Here is a 21,555-nt window from a genome sequence, read left to right as displayed (position 1 = left end):
TGGAATTGGTATTTCATGACCTACACTTCTATACTGCTGATGTTGGAATAATAATACTTCCCTGTCTTGCAAGGATGTCGTGAGGTTCTTAGATATTACTGTTATGGAGGTCAGACAAGCAAATAAGGATAGATTTGACAAACTGTTTGTTGGTTAGGGACTCTAGTAGCATTCTTCCTTTTAGAACAGTGTTGAAATTTATTTCCCCTTGCTTCTGTGAAATGTTTTCAAAAGGACTAGTTTTGCAGACATGTCAGATTTGTAGTGAGATGGTCAATGAAGCTAACCTACTGTGTTTCTGGCAGCATACACAGTGGGCATGGTACTGTCTATTCAGATGTACATGTCGTACAGTCCCTTTCCTACAGAGTTTAGTCATGTCACTTTTTAAAAAAACATTGCATGTCAGTGCAGCTGGTAAACTTTGTTTCTTTGAGTTTAATACCCTGTTTTGACTTGTTCAGTTAAAATGTGGAAAGAAACATCCCTTACTACATGAAAAAGTTTTATTCATTGGTGAACTCTGGCAAAACTGAGCACTGTGTACATTTATGGACTAGGGCAGAACATGGGGCAGCAGTCCTCTCCTGTATCTTTGTGTGCAGAACAATCCCATAGAGACTACAGTAGTCAAATGGCTCTGTGGCCCTTACGTGCTACTCAGCTGTCTGCTCCCCTACTTTTTGTATGCTAGCACACAGGTACAATTTACATTATAGTGGGAGACAAGGGTTTTACCCTTCTGACTCCTTTATTCTCTCCTACTCTGTTAGCTCATACCTATATTTCATAGAATCATAGAATATCAGGGTTGGAAGGGACCTCAGGAGGTCATCTAGTCCAACCCCCTGCTCAAAGCAGGACCAATCCCCAACTAAATCATCCCAGCCAGGGCTTTGCTGTTGCCCTACCATTTCCCCTGCCCCACACTTCATCCCACCAATTACCCCATGACTTGATTTACCCATTGGCCCCATTCCCTGTCTCAGGCCAGAACCCTTTCCTAAAAACCCATCAGTTCCCTCCAACTCAAATCTCACCAGCTCAGAGCCCTTCCTTACTGTATTTAATGTATCCACAGTAAAGAAATCTTTCCTGTTTGAGGATCCCAGTCTCATATATGCACATGCAACCCTCCAAGCTCAGGAATCCCATCCACAGGCTCAAAAGCCTTCCTGCAGTTCAGAAATCTCCTTGCTTGTTCCTGAGTGTGGATAATCCAGGAGCAGAAGCACCAGAGAGCACATATAATTGGAAATGGCCTTGCAGAGGCCCGTGTTCCCTGCTTTGTGTGTTTGGATCTCTGTCATAGAATCATAGAATATCAGGGTTGGAAGGGACCTCAGGAGGTCATAGAATCATAGAATATCAGGGTTGGAAGGGACCTCAGGAGGTCATCTAGTCCAACCCTCTGCTCAAAGCAGGACCAATCCCCAATCAAATCATCCCAGCCAGGGCTTTGTCAAGCCTAACCTTAAAAACTTCCAAGGAAGGAGATTCTACCACCTCCCTAGGTAACGCATTCCAGTGTTTCACCACCCTCCTAGTGAAAAATTTTTTCCTAATATCCAACCTAAACCTCCCGCACTGCAACTTGAGACCATTACTCCTTGTCCTGTCCTCTTCTACCACTGAGAATAGTCTAGAACCATCCTCTCTGGAACCACCTCTCAGGTAGTTGAAAGCAGCTATCAAATCCCCCCTCATTCTTCTCTTCTGCAGACTAAACAATCCCAGTTCCCTCAGCCTCTCCTCATAAGTCATGTGTTCCAGTCCCCTAATCATTTTTGTTGCCCTTCGCTGAACATTTTCCAATTTTTCCACATCTTTCTTATAGTGTGGGGCCCAAAACTGGACACAGTACTCCAGATGAGGCCTCACCAATGTCGAATAGAGGGGAACGATCATGTCCCTCGATCTGCTCGCTATGCCCCTACTTATACATCCCAAAATGCCATTGGCCTTCTTGGCAACAAGGGCACAGTGCTGACTCATATCCAGCTTCTCGTCCACTGTAACCCCAGGTCCTTTTCCGCGGAACTGCTGCCTAGCCATTCGGTCCCTAGTCTGTAGCTGTGCATTGGGTTCTTCCGTCCTAAGTGCAGGACCCTGCACTTATCCTTATTGAACCGCATCAGGTTTCTTTTGGCCCAAGCCTCCAATTTGTCTAGGTCCCTCTGTATCCTATCCCTGCCCGCCAGCGTATCTACCACTCCTCCCAGTTTAGTATCATCCGCAAATTTGCTAAGAGTGCAATCCACACCATCCTCCAGATCATTTATGAAGATATTGAACAAAACCGACCCCTGGGGCACTCCACTTGACACCGGCTGCCAACTAGACATGGAGCCATTGATAACTACCCGTTGAGCCCGACAATCTAGCCAACTTTCTGCCCACCTTATAGTGCATTCATCCAGCCCATACTTCTTTAACTTGCTGACAAGAATATTGTGGGAGACCGTGTCAAAAGCTTTGCTAAAGTCAAGAAACAATACATCCACTGCTTTCCCTTCATCCACAGAACCAGTAATCTCATCATAGAAGGCGATTAGATTAGTCAGGCATGACCTACCCTTGGTGAATCCATGCTGACTGTTCCTGATCACTTTCCTCTCGTGTAAGTGCTTCAGGATTGATTCCTTGAGGACCTGCTCCATGATTTTTCCGGGGACTGAGGTGAGGCTGACTGGCCTGTAGTTCCCAGGATCCTCCTTCTTCCCTTTTTTAAAGATGGGCACTACATTAGCCTTTTTCCAGTCATCTGGGACTTCCCCCGTTCGCCACGAGTTTTCAAAGATAATGGCCAATGGCTCTGCAATCACATCCGCCAATTCCTTTAGCACTTTCGGATGCAACTCGTCCGGCCCCATGGACTTGTGCACGTCCAGCTTTTCTAAATAGTCCCTAACCACCTCTTTCTCCACAGAGGGCTGGCCGTCTACTCCCCATGTTGTGATGCCCAGCGCAGCAGTCTGGGAGCTGTCCTTGTTGGTGAAGACAGAGGCAAAAAAAGCATTGAGCACATTAGCTTTTTCCACATCCTCTGTCACTAGGTTGCCTCCCTCATTCAGTAAGGGGCCCACACTTTCCTTGGCTTTCTTCTTGTTGCCAACATACCTGAAGAAACCCTTCTTGTTACTCTTGACATCTCTTGCTAGCTGCAGCTCCAGGTGCGATTTGGCCCTCCTGATTTCATTCCTGCATGCCCGAGCAATATTTTTATACTCTTCCCTGGTCATATGTCCAACCTTCCACTTCTTGTAAGCTTCTTTTTTATGTTTAAGATCCGCTAGGATTTCACCGTTAAGCCAAGCTGGTCGCCTGTCATCTAGTCCAACCCCCTGCTCAAAGCAGGACCTAATCCCCAACTAAATTATCCTAGCCAGGGGTTTGTCAAGCCTGACTTTAGAAACCTCAAAGGAAGGAGATTCCACCACCTCCCTAGGTAACCCATTCCAGTGCTTCACCACCCTCCTAGTGGAAAAATGTTTTCCCAATATCCAACCTAAACCTCCCCCACTGCAACTTGAGACCATTACTCCTTGTTCTATCATCTGGTACCACTGAGAACAGTCTAGATCCATCCTTTTTGGAACTCCCTTTCAGGCAGTTGAAAGCAGCTATCAAATCCCCCCTCATTCTTCTCTTCTGCAGACTAAACAATCCCAGTTCCCTCAGCCTCTCCTCATAAGTCATGTGCTCCAGCCCCCTAATCATTTTTGTTGCCCTCTGCTGGACTCTTTCCAGTTTTTCCACATTCTTCTTGTAGTGTGGGGCCCAAAACTGGACTCAGTACTCCAGGTGAGGCCTCACCAATGCCGAAAGAGGGGAATGATCATGTCTCTCAATCTGCTGGCAATGCTCCTACTTATACAGCCCAAAATGCTGTTAGCCTGCTTGGCAACAAGGGCACACAGTTGACTCATATCAAGCTTCTCGTCCACTGTAACCACTAGGTCCTTTTCTGCAGAACTGCTGCCTAGCCACTCAGTCCCTAGTCTGTAAACAGTGCGTGGGTTTCTTCCTTTCTAAGTGCAGGACTCTGCACTTGTCCTTGTTGAACCTCATCAGATTTCTTTTGGCCAATCCTCTAATTTGTGTAGGTCCTTCTGTATCCTATCCCTACCTTCCAGCGTATCGATGTATCTGTAGTGTATGCTACAGGACCAGAAGACTCTAGTGTCAGCTAGTAGGACTATAGCTTCTGAAAGTAGAATAGAGTAGTAGAATAGGTTTCAGAATAGCAACTACACTACACTTGTAACATTATTGGACCCATCCAAGCAATGAGATAGACTATTGTCAACTACAGTAGGATTTCTGTAGATATGCATGCTATTAAATCTTTGGTTCAGATTTTCTTGAGAGTTTAAATATCTTGACATTTATATTTATTAGTCTGGGTTGCAGTCAGAGTGGATAAAAATCAATGATTATTTTTTTAAAAATTAAAAAAAATCAGTTTTTTAAAATTGTTTTTTCCCCTCAAAAAGCATTTATCTAAAGATAGTTTTTAATTAAGATACATTATAGCTTAAAGCTATCTTATCATGGAATAGGGATTATAAATTCTAATTCTATAGTATGAGACAATATATTCATGTAATGTTTAAGAAAAGTTTTTGTAAATGAGTTCCAGTAGTTTATGGATTAGGGACACAATCTTATGGGGTTCCAAGGGCTTCTGTATAGAGTATTTAGGTCAATCTTTCTATCTACCCAGTGGGACTCAGTGCTCGGACTAGAAGATACCATCAGAGATGCTTAGTTTTGCAGTTCTCAAACTGGATTTGTCTCCAGAGAGAGCATGCTTGTTAACAGCAAAAATGTTTTAAAATAATATATAGATGAGAGAAATAACACACCTCAACCCTATTGTCACTCTTCAAATTTGCGTACACAGTCAATCCCTTACCTTTCTCTAAAAGTGCAGAGTTTCAAAAAGGTCAGTGAATAGAAGATTGTTGGGGGCGGAATAGATCTCGAGAAGGAGAAGAATTCTGGAGAAAAATGTGAGAAACGAGGGACATATGCTTGTTTTGTTAAAATATTATATGTTTGCTATTGAAGAAAAAAACCCAGAATACTTAACTTTGTTGTTTTAGTTAAATAAAACAGTTTAAATTTCTCTCTGGTGGTGATCTCCTCCTGATACAGCATAGCAAGAAAATCCTCCAAATAGTAGTGACTAACCTGGTGAATTGGAGATAGTTCACCTCCTAATGACTTCATAAATATCTGCTTCAGTTACCTTTGGTAAATGAAATAACCAAACAATCATTCATTTTCTGATTATACCTGGAAAACTAATCTGAAAAGTTTTCAAAATAAATCACTTTAAAAATGTATAGTGTGTACCTTCTAAAAATGAAACCTCATCTATCTCTGAGTTGTGAAGAATATGTATTAAGGTTAAAGCTTCCCTTGAGTAAGACTATTTTCTTGAGAGAGAGAGCGCTTTAAAGCGCTCTGACTTGCTGCGCTCGGGGGGTGATTTTTCACACCCGTGAGCCAGCAAGTTAGAGCGCTATAAAACGTACGTGTAGCCAAGCCCTTAGTCTCCTTTCATGCTAACGAGTTATGCAACCAAAGTCATAGGCTTGTCTGCTCAGTAGATAGAAAGATTGTGTGTATTGTTAATGTAATTATATATATATATATATATATATATACAGTGAAGATCTATACACAGCATAGTGTAGCAAGTTTTTTTTAAAATTTTTATTAGGGTTGTTGATTGTAGTTAACTCACGCGATTAACTCAAAAAAATTAATCGATTTTAAAAAAAAAAAAAAAAGATTAATCACACTGTTAAACAATAGAATACCAACTGAAATTTATTAAATATTTTTGGATGTTTTTCTACATTTTCAAATGTATTGATTATTACAACACAGAATACAAAGTGTACGGTGCTCACTTTATTTTTGATTACAAATACTTGCACTGTAAAAATGAGAAACAAAAGAAATAGTATTTCTCAGTGCACCTCATACAAGTACTGTAGTGCAATCTCTTTATTGTGAGAGTGTAACTTACAAAGATAGATTTTTTTTTTTGTTTCATAACTGCACTCAAAAACAAAACAATATAAAACTTTAGCACCTGCAAGTCACCTTAGTCCTCCTCCTTGTTCAGCCAATTGCAAAGAGAAACAAGCTTGTTTACGTTTACAGGCAATAATGCTGTCCGCTTCTCATTTACAATATTAACTGAAAGTGGGAACAGGCGTTCTTATGGCACTGTTGTAGAAAGCTCTGCAAGGTATTTACGTGCAAGATATGCTAAACATTTGTATGCCCCTTCATGCTTCGGCTACCATTCCAGACGACATACTTTCATGCAGATGATGCTCATTTAAAAAATGTGTTAATAAAATTTGTGACTTAACTCCTTGGGGGAGAATAGTATGTCTCCTGTTCTGTTTTACCTGCATTCTGCCATACATTTCATGTTATAGCCATCTCAGATGATGACCCAGCATGTTGTTAGTTTTAAGAACATTTTAACAGCAGATTTGACAAAATGCAAAGAAGGTACCAATGTGAGATTTCTAAAATAGCTACAGGACTGGGCCCAAGGCTTAAGAATCTGAAGTGCCGTGCAAAATCTGAGAGCGACGAAGTGTGGAACATGCTTTCAGAAGTCTTAAAAAAGCAACACTCAGATGCGGAAACTACAGAACCCAAACCACAAAAATGAAAATCAACCTTCTGCTGGTGGAATCTGACTTAGATGATGAAAATGAACATTGTTGGTCTGCTCTGCTTTGGATTGTTATCGAGCTGAACCCAGTATCAGCATGGGCAGTTGCCCTGTGGAATGGTGATTGAAGCATGAAGGGACATATGAATCTTTAGTGTATCTGGCACGTAAATATCTTGCAATGCTGGGTACAACAGTGCCATTGCACACTCCTGTTCTCGCTTTCAGGTGACATTGTAAGCAAGAAGCAGGCAGCATCATCTCCTGCAAACTTGGTTGTCTGAGCGATTGGCTGAAGTAGGACTGAGTGGATGTGTAGGCTCTAAAGTTTTACATTGTTTTATTTTTGAAAGCAGTGTTTTTTACATAATTCTACATTTGTATGTTCAACTTTCATGATAGATTGCACTACAGTACTTGTATTAAGTGAATTGAAAAATACTATTTTGTTTTTTACAGTGCAAATAGTTGTAATCAAAAATAAATATAAAATGAGCACTGTACTTTGTATTCTGTGTTGTAATTGAAATCAATATATTCAGAAATGTAGAAAACATCCAAAAATATTTAAATAAATTTTAACGCTGTGATTAATTGTGATTAATTGTTTTAATCGCATGATTAATCACGATTTAATGCTTGAGAGCCCTAATTTTTATATAAAAAAAATCTTCAACTCTATTCTTGCAAATTTGTCTTCTGGAGGAATTTGAATGAGAAGAGAGAGGATAGCGGCCTTGTGGAGCAGCTCAGGAAGTGCTTTCCATGTCTGTAAGGACAGCATAAAAAAGGTAGGGAGACCATTGTAGGAAAATGGACAAATGGGGAATAAAGGTTTGCATTGTTGCCAGAGCTGGGATAGGAAAGAACAAATGCTATGAGAGAGATGTTTCTGTCTTAATTTGAAGAAACAGTTTCCCTTCCTAGGGTGTGCTTAGCAGATTAGGCTGTGGTTTGACAAATGAGGTGACAGACGGATGATATGTAGTTCTTGACGGTGGGGATACAGGTAAGCGATACTCCATAATTTTTCATAGGATAGGGTTATTTATAATTCAGCATTAATTGGTATGTCTGTATAAACTTTGGCAGTTTTTAGGCATTTCTGTTTCAAAACTGCTGCAACTTTGGAAACATCATGCAATGCAGTGGTCCTAAGTGGAACCCCCCTCTCCCTTTTTTTTTGTGATTATATTTGCCAGGCCAAAAGAGTCTGTTGATCCCTTTATAATTATCCCCTTATTATTATTTATTATTAGTATCATGCTTCAAATGGTGGTCCATTATGTTACATTCTATTCCCCTGCTTTGTATACTGTTATAGTTGAAGTCAGTGTGTAGCTATTTTATGTCTCCTGTTTTTTTAAAAAAATAATGGATTTAATTAAGTTGACGCTTTATAAATTTTTTTAAAAAAGTTTGTGCTATAGCAATTTAAAGTTATGATGAACTAGATTATTTTTAAAATGCATTAGTTTTGTTTTTTTTTGTTTTTTTTTTTAAAGAAAACCCAAAATGTTGAAAATTAAGACCCTGATTCAGCAAGACACTTAAGCAGGTACCTAACTGAATTCCCATGAGTAGTCCCGTTGACTTCATTGGAACTACTCATGCTCTTAAAGTTAAGCATGCATTCAGGTGTTTTCATCGTCAGGATGGAAAATTGTGGTGTTTTTTTTTTTAATTTTCTTATCATAGTGACTTTAGATCTATGTCATTTCAATTTTGAAGCCTTCCTGAAGTCTTCGCCCTTCCTTCTGTCTTCTTCCTGAACGTTGCTATAATGGATCCCTTTAAACTATCTTCCTGGCGTATCACTGGTAATTTCCCACATGGAGTCTGTCAATCGAGGGACAGCTATCCCACTAAGGAGGGCCTATGCAGCATTGCTCCTCTCCTTTTCAGAGACCCTTATAGTTCTTTATGATCAGCAACAAAAAAGTCTAAATGTGCTGCAACTGCCCTTGGCCTCCAACTTTCCCACCTCCCTTCCAGAATCTTTTGGTCACTACCTGCAGCTGGGCCCTTCCCACACTTATTTCTTTCTTAACCACGAGCTATAGGAAGAAATGGTGGTTCTTCCTACGTCTTTGGAAGCCCCTCTACAAGTTTCTTCTGAAATATAGTCCTGATTGGTTTCTCACATGTCCCAAACTTAAACTTCTCCAGTGGGTAACCAATTCAGTGAGATGTTAGGGCTTCTCCTATTTCTGAGTGGAAGGATCCATCAAAAAAAGTCATTCTTGTTCATCTCTCTAGTTAAAATCTTGGAAATGGGATGCCCAGCTCTAGGTGACTGGGTTTCTTTGCCCAGAAAAAAGCTGAAAATCAGAGTTGAATATAATGGTCCAATTTTTCAGTTATGAGATTTGATGTGCTAGTTGTCACATGTAAGTTTAAAATTTATTCCTGGGGGAATTCTGTGCATCTGCAGATGCACAGAATTCTTCTGTCCCACATAATTTTGCATTTTCCAGCATAAAATATATTTTGCCCAAGAAGTGCTGCAGTTCTGCCTTTTGCCCACCAGAAGTTGCTGTGGCACCAGAACAGCGAGCTTGCATGAATGCAGCCAGCTGTTCTGGTGCCACAGTGGCCTCTGGTGGGCAAAAGGCAGAAATGCAGCACTTCTGGGGCAGAATGTATTTTCGGTGGGGGGAGGCGGGAGAATTCTATGCTCAGTACTGCAGAATTTGCCAGGAATAGAAGTTCATGATAGTACCTTGCCTGCAGAGCCAGATTTGGACATAGCGGGCCACACAGGGCTGCTGGGGGGGTCACAGACTGCGGTTCAGAATGGCTGGGGGGGAACAGATTGGGGCTAATAGGGTGACAGTGTTGAGTCTGGGGACCGGGGGTGAGGGGCTGCAGAGACCCATGGGGATGGGGAGTGCCGGGGACAGGGGCAGATGTATGTGACTGAGTGGGAGAGGCTTTGGGTCAGCCAAGGTCTGCATGGGAGAGGCTTCCCAACTCCCTAACAATTCACACGCCCCCCCCCCCCCCCCCATCCCACCTTTACCCACACACACCCAACACCCTCCTGATTCGCTCCTAGGCTCCTTCCCTCTCCCTCAGCTCCTCCATTACCCCTGACTCCCCCAAGCCTTTGCAATACTTCTGACAGGTGCAGGAAATACAGTTCTGTATTGTAATTTAAATGAATTACTCAAAGTTCTGCATTAATATGCCTAGTAAGGAATTGATTTGTCAAAAAAAAATTACCAGAATCTGTTGGGGTTTTTTCTGGGGGTCTGTATTGTTACAGACACGCTCGCTGACAGATATTTTTAAATAAATTACCAAAATAATTGAAACTGGCATGATTATATTGTGTTATTTTGACAAATTAAATTTGCACAATTTTCAAATATTGTGTGCAGAATTTTTAATGTTTTGGTACAGAATTCCCCAAGGAGTAAAATTATATATGCACACTGAAGTGTGCCTTTAAAAAATAAAAAGATAGCTGTTTTCTATTACTTTAAGAAAACAGAAATCTGCAAGTACTTTGAATATAGTTGACTTGCACATACTTTGGGATTTCAATAAATATAGAGAAGATTTACCAGTAAGAATAGGAAATAGTTCCTCACCTAAAACCTGAATACCTACCCAGTGTTCTTATCTACAACTATAGAATTCCACTGAGCTGTTTCTTCTGGATACGTACTGATTTGAACCATTTTTTAGCTTTGACGAAAGTTCTATACATACTAAAATTGTCTAAAAGTAAAAGTTTCACTCCTGGGGGAATTCTGCGCCACTGCACAAGTGCATAGTTCATGGGCCATGCAAATTTTTTTTTGTTTTCTGCAGAAAATAGCTTCTGCTGGAAAGTTGCTCCAGTTCTGCCTTTTGTCCACCAGAGGGTGCTGTGGTGCTAGAACAGTTCAGCCACTTCTGAATGAGACCCAGCTGCGATAGGGAAGGGAAGAGGCTGCCTTCTTCACAGCGCCTATCAGGCCAGGTCAGGAGACAGACAGCTTGGGGCACATGGGGCTGCTGGGGGGTCACAGACAGGCTCATAAGGGCTAGTGGGAGAGGACAGACTAGGGCAGGGGGCTATATGGGCATGGAGGTGCAGGGCCACAGAGGGAAATGGGGGTGCAGGGACACATGGAGATGAGGGGAGGGGACTGACTGAGGGGGTCCAGGGACACAGGCAGATATGCCTGAATGAATGGGAGAGGCTATGGGTTAGCCAGGGTCTGCATGGAGGAAGCTCCGTAACAATCCCTCCCAGCCTCGCCCCCACCCCCCTGCCATCTGTTCCATGCTTTTCCCACCCACACCCAACAGCCCTTCAAGTTCACATCCAGGCTCCTTTTTTCCATGTTGCTTCCTTTGCTTAGAATGACACTTCACTTCTGTGCACCAAGAATCTTCACTATCTTTCTTCACAACCCATATGAGAGCCTGATTCTTTTGATCATCCCCTAGATGAAATCTAGACCAAAATTTAGTTTATTAAAGTCTAATTTCAAAAGTTATTAACTCCTGAATTTGTAATAATGCTACGGAATGTGTATATTGGCTTTTATTTTAAAATGTTTGATTTGTTTGCCACAATTGAGTGGCTTATCTTTGAGGCATGTTAATGTTTTAATTTAATACTTTTCAGTTATTTTCTGTTAAAGCACCAGAGGCCTTCAAGAGCTGAATTACCAACAAACTAATAGTATGTTAGAGGCATTTCAAAGTTCTAATGATAACTGAAGCTAAGTTATTTTTAAGTTATTAAAGGTTTAATAAACAAATCCCCAAATAACCATTAAATAGGCTAATACGACTTATCTGGACCTTGCCACGTTTTCTGCTATAAATATATCTAAAGCCAGTTCTTGGCACAGGATGCTTTAACAGGCTTTTGAGTGGTTTTATAACTAGAGCGGAGAGTGCCTGGGAGAACCCCACTTGGTGAGTAAGCTCACTTTTTAAATGGAGATGTTTTAAATAGTGAAAATTATAGGAACAGAAATAAAATCATGTTGGGAGGTGAGGGGGTAGATCAGTCCTAGAGCATGATTCCAAACTTTAGATCTAATTTCTTCAAAAGAAAAAACATGTACTAAAACTGCTTTTCTCCTCTTTCTAATGATTTATGTAAATCGATCCTCAAATGTCCCAAGAACATGTTTTTGTATACCAACTATAACACGTTTGTGCATTGTAATTAAAAATTGTAATTTTCTTGAAAATACAAAGAGATGTAGGGGGAAAAAATGGGATGTTTACGCAGCATAAAGGGTAACATGCCCTAAATTAGCCACTGAGGCAGAGCAAACAAAACATTAACCCTCTTCATGCCTGTGTTTTACACAATTGATTTGTGGATGCAAATTTTAATACTTTAATAATTCTGCCCATCCCTACCTTGCCTTATTGAGGGCAGACATTGCGTAGTTAAAGGTACAAGTCCTCAAATTTGTTACTGCAAAATGGGAAGCCAGGCATCAGCCTGACTGAAAATTAACTCCTAAATATCTAAACAGAGAGACATTAATATATTCACCAAAGTATTTTCCCTTTCTAAGAAGTCAGAATTTAAAAATCTTACTATTTCAAAGGAACTTGCGATGCAGCATAGTGGTCCCTTTTGTACCTCTATAATATGTTAAATGATCTTGTAGACATCTCATAAATGACTGGTTTTGTTTAAAAGACCAATGGAATACTTAGCTTTTAGATGGATTTATTCTGTATTAAAATAAGGAAGTCTGTGTGGGAAAGAGGTCCAATCCCAGCAGAATTGCTCTACTGCTATGCTTTAAATGTAGAAGGAACAGTATATACTAAAGGGTAATCTTTCATATATGTAGACTCAGCTATGCTATGTAATGTATTTGTTTTGCATGCTTTGTCTTACAGAGCAGTGTGGCCTCAGTTTTCTGCTTCATTCATCCATTGTGCCATGCAAAGAGCTACAGAAAGACTAAATAACTTTTGTGAAAATTGACCTTTTTATCGCTTAAATTGAGCTAAAATGCTAAAATATTATTCATGTGTCATACCCAACAGTTAGTTTTCAATACTACTATCAGTTTAATACTACCTATCTACAAGTTGCTTTTACTATAGTTAATTTTTACTGAAATTAGTCGTAGCTGCTACTGGCTGAGGATTTTATTTTAGGAGCTCTTTCTATCAGAGAAGTATGGCAACTTTTCTACTTCTGAATTTTAGTACCCTTAAATCCCTTCACACAAATGACTTGCTTTTGTTTTTTTAAAATCAAGAATACTAGATTTCAGTGGGAAAATAGAAGCAGTCAGTTTTTAACCATGTTACTTGCTTGTATGGCAGCATGTGACAATATGGAAAGCAATGACTGCTTTTCATTCCACTTATCTATCTGTAGTGAGCATAGGAAATGTGAGACTGTTTTGAACCTGTTTTGATTAGGTGTGAATGGAAGTGGTTATAGCTCCCAGTTCTTGGCTTGCACTAGAAGCTATTGTAGTCTGTAAACAGTCTTCAGAAGTTAATCATCTCCCAGGCATTAAATATTTGTACTGTTGAAACAAAGCATCTTATGTATAATCAATTCTAAATTTAAAAAAGCACTGTATTTGCAAAATTAAATACATTATAGATTTATAGAAATTACATTTTTGAATTGAAGTACTCCTGTTTTTGTTAATAGGGCATTCACTAACTTCTTTTATTTTATTTGATTTGAAAATCTGACATCTAATATTTGTGAGTTGCAAGTCATTCAGGTTCAGATCTAATTTGGAGTGAATGTAGACAGTGTAGCTAGAGTTTTGTAATACATACTACGAGAGTACAAATGTAATTCATGGGGTACATCATTTTGTCCCTTGGAGAATATGCTGTTAAACTTCCATGTGTATTCAGTATAACTCTTGAATTTGCCTCAGAATGCTACAGAAGATTGATTAAATTCATTGTTGATATAAGTGGGTGCAGTCTCATTGTCGGTGGAATTGCATCTGCTTATGCTAGCCGTAAATTCATCCGTTTGTGTTTAAGTGAGCCATGTTGGCTACACTTTAATATCTGAGCTTCATTACAATATAAATATATACCATTGTGAATTATTGTACTGTATATTAAAATGTAGTAGACTGAAACTGTGATAATATGTATTAAATGGGGTGAATGCATTTTAAGTCACTTATCATAGAGTATAATATATATAGTTTTACTAACCTGCCGCAGGGGTAGTGTAGGAAGAAATCCATTAAGGGTTTCTGTTGGTTAGTTTGAGAGCTTGACTTTTTCCTCATTGCAATAATTTGAAGGCAAAGTAACACATGTTGATGCTACAATGCTACCTAGGGTTTTATTATGCTAACATACCATACTTTAGAAATACTGATTACTAGCAGAAGTAAATAGACATTACAGTTATCTAGTTATTTTGTTTTTAAATGGTAGAAAACAAAATAAAAAAAGCTTTATTAGCAAGTTAATGTTCTGAAAAGCTGTCTTTATCCTGAATATATCAACATTTTATAGTATAGTGTTTACAGTAACTTTAGCAGTTTTATTTCTTTTGTTTAAGGATCTCTAAAGCCAGTGTTGTGGCCTGGACAGATGCTCCTAATGATTGACCAGAACATTTTCACTTAAGTGGAAACAGAAATGAAATGTTTTCCCATCCAGTCACCAGTGAACAGTAATTCTTTAATGCAAAACAACTATACTACTGTTTGGTTACAAGCACAATGGTGTAAGTTAAAGACACAGTGACAACTTTAATACTAAAGTTCTTTTTTTTTTTCTTGTTTGTAACTGTAATTTTTAAATGAAATTTTTGTTTTCCTTATGGATCTACCAATCCAATTTAAAAACGTAAAAATGGTTATAACTACACAGCCAAACATCTAATAATCATAGTGCACATGCTGTGAAAAGCTACCAAAATAGCTGCTCTTACATGCTGTACTTATTGTTGTGATGTGTCTGCAATCTTAGAATATAAGTATACCTTTCAGTGGCCCATGCATAATTACTCAAATACCAATCTAAAATGCTTACACCACAAAATAAAACTGAAATGCTTTTTATTGGCATGCAGTCAAGTCACATGGAATTTTATATGGTTCCTTGTAACATTGCCTTGCTTATATTAAACATGAGCTAAATATTTGTTGAACAGATTTTCACCTGAAGATTATGCTGAACGTTGTCCTCAATGTCTGTACTCCAAGAATGGATCAAACTGCATCTAGTCCTGCCTTAGTTCAAGAGATTGAGATAATATAGAGTGGACATGATGACCATAAGGAATATGTCCAGAGAGTTGTATGTTTTTATTGATGTTTAAGTGGCATTGAAAAATTAACTAGTTAGTTACAGTGCAAAACCTGTGAGATACATTCTTTTGTTATGGATGTGAAGGACTGTTTATTCTTCCGTGTTGAATAACCAAAGTCTAAATTTGATCTCAAGTCTGATTCATCTCTTGGGACTGAGCAAAGCCTTCCCAATGTATTTCTGTCACTGACAGAGGTTCTTGGTGAACTGAAGGTAAGGGTACATTTACCCCCATTTGTTTGTGTACTCTGTCTCTGTTATCAAGTAGACTGCCTTGGCTCTGGTCAGTTGTACCTGTGCAGTTCTGTAGATAGTGAAAAATCTTCACAAAGACAGATACTTGATTCTGTTTCCAAGACCCAGAATTCCCATTCTGTTTTCTGCTTGGAATAATTCTTTTGGTCTGTAGTTAACAGGTACTGTTCTAGTGGAAAAAAGAGTTTCTTTATTTTAACCTGTCACAGCATAGAAATTTGAATCCCACACAATTTAGAGCCTGTCTTCAGTCAACAGGATTCTAGCCTCTTGCTCTATTGCATAGTCTCTCTCAAGCTGTCTCTATACCATGATACTTGCATGGATGACGGGACGTGTAGGCCCAGTGATATGATGGTTGTAAATAAACAAAGTTATAGTGGTCTACAGGCATTTGAGACACGGGGCCAGTATATGGACAGCATTTTCTCTGAGTTCCAGAACTCCGTGTCTATTAGTAGCCAAGAGTGGTCTGATTAAACAGGTCCCACAGCTACAAGGGGAGTGAGGGTAGGTTCTTTGTGTGGTGTGTATGATGTTTTTGAAGTACAGATCTAACAATGACAGATGAGATCACCATACTCTAACGTAGTCCTACAACAAAGATCAAATCCATTGTGTGTTCACTTAAGTGAAATGGAGCAGAAACCAGTTGGGGCAATCCTGTGGTTTTTATGGAGATCATAAAATCCAAAGTCAAAGAACAAATCTGCGTAAATATTAAATAGCACTGTGGATACAGTGTTATGAATTGTATCATACGCTGGGGGTTGGTGGGTGCAAAGTCACAGTGCCACTCAATCAGGTTTGGTCTGGCCACCCCTCCATTATGACAAAAGGGCAGTCAGACCAAATGTAAGTGGTGCTGTGACTCTGTATGCCATGTTTTAATGTCACTCGCATTTGAAGGGGGTGGGTATATAGGGGCTCATGGACCAGGGGGTCTGGCTAGTGGAGGTTGTGGTGGTGTGCTCCTAAGAGGAGAGAAGAAGGATCAGGTTAAGGTGGGAGGGGGACAAATCTATGCCTCTCCCCCACACATTTTAAGTGGTGCTCTGTACTCCCAGAATGGCATATTCATGCAAACTGTATTGATCAGTTTTTAGTTAGGTCATGCAGTCAGTTATAGTTTATAACTTTTTACTAGTTAATTTTAATATTATTATATGTTTAGGAGTTGCATTAAATTCTGCTTTTGTATTAAAGACATCTGTGCTAATCATTTCTCTAATGCTGGAATTGATAGTGTTATCATACAGGTATACAAATGTTTGACTGACTGGGTTTTACCACTTTAGTTTGTGGTTTATTTGTTGTTTTGCACTTAATGAGGTGAAATGCATTTTAACTGAGATACTTTAAAATAGAATATGTTTCAAGGTTTTCTCAGTCCAGTTAATGTTGATGTTTTCAGTGTAAAACATCTCAATGTAATTCACCTTAGTTTTACTAAAGATACTTAAAATATGCTCTATTAATAAACTAATGATTAAGCTGCTTAATATGTCATAACTGCCCTATAATTGAATTATCAGTACATATTCTGTTCAGTTTTGGAACTGCTGGTTTTGAAGTTCATGTTATATGAAATTTAATGCTACTCAGGCATATGATTTACTGACTTGTTTCTCTCCTGTTCTAAGAATTGTTAGCAGTAGTACACTGCTGATTTTGACTTGGATTCACTGACATCATTTTAAACTAGGGAAAAGTGTGCATTGCCTTTGCTCGCTTTCCCACTTTGTTGCACTGATATTTGAAAACATTAAAAGTTCTGTGCTACTTTTCTCCCTTTATTTAATTAGCTAGAAGATAAAGAATCTGAACGATAGTAATCAACTTCTTTCAGGGCCTTCTGAGGATTTGAGAGAAGAAAAGGCAGATAGTTCTATAAAATGAATGGTGATGTCTGGAGCTTCCACTTTAAGTAAACTTTCATTTCTGGTCTTAAATTTCCATGGCGCATTGTTTAAGTGAAGTCCCCTAACAATTGGTGTTACAATGCACCATGGAAACTTCATTCCACTACTGCTGTATTTCTTACCAAAAATGCATCACCATTCACTTGGAGTGCAAAGCTACTGCTGCCAGATTTTAAAATATCATCATATGCAGTTCTATCACTGTTTCCTCAGGGGGATCTCCACAAATGGCTTTGTCAGGTTCTGACTACCTGCTCCATGGGAATTTACTTTATAAGCTGATAAAGTGAGAGTATGAGCATGGTAGTGACCTTATTTTGTCAATTCTTTAATGCCAGTAGTATTTTGAATACAAACAACTCTTCTGTAACAACTCAATTGCCTCTCAACTTCACTGTAAAAGAAGAAAATCTAATAAGTTAAATGGTCAAATAGCATCAATTTCAGTAAGTTCATTAGCAGAGTCCCAGTGGTATAAATTAAAGAATCCCTCTATTGCAATTTGCTAAGCTGTAGGTTTCTACAGAATCAAAATGCTTAATAGCCTATATATCTAAATACACAAAATTAACTTATAAAGGTATGTTTTTATAAACTAACCTATACGTTAAGCTATTAATGTATAATTAAAGTTAATCATAAATTTAAAAATGGATTTAATGTTGCAGGCCTTAAGTATGGATGATAAGCACTTGAAAGCCTACATTCTAGTATTTATTCACAAAATCTTCTATCCTGTCTCCTTCACTGTTTACATCTTTTAAGTGCAATCCAGGCATGGCAGGCCTCAAGCTAAAGCTTTTTTTATGTAGTGCACAACAAGATACTTTGGATGCAGTCTTGTCATTATTGATTTCCTATAGCAATATCATGCAGTAACTTTTTTTCTTTTAGTTACACCTTCTTTCATATGACCATGATTCATATAATTTTTAAAAATATTACAGAACTTATGAGGTTGAAGAATAGGTCCACTCTTTTCGTGCTGTTCAGGGAGATCAAAGCATATGTTCTTTCCAAGATGAGGGCATGTATTGACATCTATAGTTTGATTCTTTAATGTGCTTTACTTTTGTTGTGCCTTTTTTGATAACTTGACTAATCATGTACTATGTTAGTTTTAAATATGGTGTCTATTACAATATAAATGAAAATATCTTAAATCTCAGAAAAGAAATGCTACATCAAAAGAGCTGGATTCAGTTCCCAGGAATGCTGTAGACTTCCTGTGTGAGTTTGGCACATCATTATATACATCTGTGCCTCAGTTTTTCCTTTTATAAAAGGGGAATAAACAGTACAAAGGAGTGCTTTGAAAGTGCAACATATTTATTTGTAATGAAAATATAATGAATTGTATGAGTACTAACCTTTTGTTCCAAATATAATTCTTGTGAGGGGTACCCTGTTTATAAATTATTGGAAATGCCTGGGTATTGCTTGCTTTTGGGCTTATATTTGTAAATACTTAGCTACAGCTTATACTTTTGACATCCCCTTCCAGAACTTTGCCTTCTTAATGATTGCACTATTCTTGCTTATTACACCAGACAGTTTTTTGTGGCTGAAACTAGTTTTAATTTACATAGTGGAAATGCATACTCAGAAATGTATTGCTTGCCGTAGAACTCCCATAAGTCAGCTGATCATCACTAAACTCTAAATATGTCATTGCATGTTGTTTTCTGGGCGTCATCTTGTAAGAAGGTTAAAGGCAGAACTCCAGCCTGGTATCAATGTGTTAAACAATTGCTGGAAGAGCAACTGGATTATTTTTGGAGAAATCAGAAATATACGTTCTGGACTTTTGCTTGATATGAGACCTTTGTATTGGTGCCATAAACTGACTCTGACTTGCAGTTTGGTTATGGAAGGATTTTTCTTTGTGTATTATATACTTATAATAACGCAGGGTTATTAAGCAGAAATTTTCATGGGCTTTTTTGCTATATTTTTCATAATCCTCTTTATAGACATATACCAAACAGAGCTTTGTATTTCTCTAACTTAACTTTTTGTTTTATTTGCTTCATGAAGTTTTCAGTAAAATATGCCATATTACATTACATATATTTACATAATGAACAAAAAGGAACTTTTTTATTAACACATATTAAACATCAGTGGCTAACTTTTTTGGAGAAAGGAAGTCTTTTAAAAGATCACTGACCACTACTTTATTACCTGCTCAGTTAACTTGTGTGAACCCATAGGCTGCCTTTGTACATCTTAAAGAAACAAAAACATGCCAAATTTTAATATATACTTTGATCACCCTTTTAATTTATGTAAGGTTCTTGTTTAAATTGTAATGATCTATATAAATATACCAATTTTCATTTTCAGAGTTGTCACAGAATCCCAGCTTCCTGCTTGGTTTTGTAGGGCTTCAGGAGATAAGTACTATATGTTGTCTTTTCTTCCTGAATCTGTAATATTACTTTTAAACAATTACATCTTCTCGTTTTGGTAGCAATTTCATCAGAATTGCTCAGGCTTTGACACAAGACCTAAAATCAAGTGTCCTGTTAAAAACAATGTCTTGAGCACAATTGATTATCCTGATTAGATTGATGCTCTAAAATGGTGGGTTTTCAGTCTCTCTCTCTCTCTCTCTCTCTCTCTATATATATATATAAGTTAGGGGTTTGCTGACTTAGACCAAAATGCATGTTCAACTGCATGCTTTATTTACATGTGCAGTAATGGAGTACATTTTCAAACTGTTTTTCTCCACATTGAAAATTGTGTAGAAGTGTAAATAAAAACTCACGTATGCAGTCTCAGTAACTGCACGTAACTTTGATAATTAGTCCTTAATAGCTCTTGCTTTTAGATGTAGGTCTCCTTCCTTTCAACCATCTTAAGTATTTATACTACATCTGTCACCATGGTATCTGAGTACTTATAAATTCTAACATGTATCTTAAGGATTTTTTATTTTACTTCCTCTCTCTCATCCTCTAGGTAGTATTTTCGTTAAGGTGAGAACACTAAGGTGAAGCAAGTTCTTAATTTTTTGTACTGAAAGTGAATGAGGTTCATTGTCTTTCTGGCTTATTGAGGAAGAGTGATGATGTTTCCCAAAAAGCCATGTTCTGGCGAAGTTGGGTGCTGCACTCTGAACCTGTTGGAGTTTTTTGGAGTCACTTTCATTCCTTGGCATAACACATAACTTTGCAGTAGCTAGACCTTTGAGAGGAAAGAGTGTAATGTCATCGCCAGCTGAAGAGGAGACAATAGCAACAAATGTCTTCTAACATCCTTTGTGTCCAGAAGTAGTGAGAACTCCAGCCCCTAGGTTTGAGGAAGGCAATATATTTAAGATGAAGTATAGGCCTCTCTTAGTTGAGATTCTGAGATTCTCTCTTCTGTCTGTCAGAAATGCTGGATAATTAAAATAAACCTAAAAATTATAATTCAATGGAAGTAGCAGTGCAAGGCCCAAGTTAAATACTGTTCCTACTCTGTGTGAGGAGAAAAAGAGCACTTCCTATTGCTTTCCAAGGATACTACCTACTACCTCGAGTATCAGTAGTGAGTGACTCTGGAGGGAAAGTCACTAGTTTTGAGCATTTGAGACTGGAGAGAGAGAAACTGGGGATAGGTGAGAACAGGCTTTTCGGGTTTCTGTGTGTGCCTTATATTGGATCCTGGGAATCATTTCAATCTGTTTGAGATGGAGAAAACAAATGAGGAATCGAGGGCAAATTTGCACTGGAATACATTTCTTAGAGTCCTGCACTATTTTCTGACATTTGAAATGGGTTTTGGTCCAACTGAAGATTCATCTGATCAAAAAGGAAAAAGCCATTTGAGAATTAATCAAAAGTAAGAAGCAAAAGCAAAAAAAAGTAGAAAAGAGAACTCAGCAAATACAAGAGTACATGTCTTAGGGCATATCTACACAGACATTTAGCTCACTGCAAGCAGGGGTGTGAATCTGTACCACGTTAGGTTGTTGCAAACTGTTTCTATGGGACTCTGCTGAAATTCATTTACAGTTTGTTTTCATCTAGTTCAGTGGTTCCCAAACTGGGGTTCATTAACCCTTGGGGGTTTGCAAAATGTATCAGGGGGTTCTCAGAAAAAAAAATTCTGTAATGGCGGACAGAGCCATCCCTAGGAACCCCGGGTGTGGGGGGCAGGAGCTGGGACCCAGGAGTGTGGGGCTGCAGCTGGAGCCCCGGAGCCAGTGCGGCGGGCAGCCCGAGCCCCGTGGAGCACAGGGCAGGCAACTGGGACCCTGTCCCTGGCAGACAAGAAGTTGGGCAGCATGAGGGGCAGAGTGGGAGGGGGAGCTGTGCTGTACCTGGGGGGTCGTCCAGGCTAATTTGTCCCTGGCCCCGCATCTCCCTGATGGCAGAAGAAAAAGTGTTTGCA

The 21,555-nt window shown here is 38.8% G+C and overlaps 1 protein-coding gene across 15 annotated transcripts in view; it reads left to right on the top strand.

Annotated features, from left to right (window-relative positions):
• CASK (calcium/calmodulin dependent serine protein kinase) overlaps positions 1 to 21,555 on the top strand; it is a 420,858-nt gene that overhangs the window by 43,120 nt on the left and 356,183 nt on the right. The window contains exons 1-2 of one of the 15 annotated variants that reach the window (XM_037902691.2): positions 10,529 to 10,679; positions 14,241 to 14,408. The exons of the other annotated variants lie outside the window; for them this stretch is intronic. Coding sequence (XP_037758619.1) covers positions 14,404 to 14,408 — 5 coding nt within the window. The 5' untranslated portion in view covers positions 10,529 to 10,679; positions 14,241 to 14,403. Of the gene's footprint in view, positions 1 to 10,528; positions 10,680 to 14,240; positions 14,409 to 21,555 lie in introns of those variants that run through there. 15 annotated transcript variants of the gene reach the window in all.

This window comes from Chelonia mydas, chromosome 1 (genome assembly GCF_015237465.2).
Source record: "Chelonia mydas isolate rCheMyd1 chromosome 1, rCheMyd1.pri.v2, whole genome shotgun sequence".
Taxonomy (NCBI): Eukaryota; Metazoa; Chordata; order Testudines; family Cheloniidae; genus Chelonia; species Chelonia mydas.
This window is presented reverse-complemented; position numbering and strand designations above follow the sequence as displayed.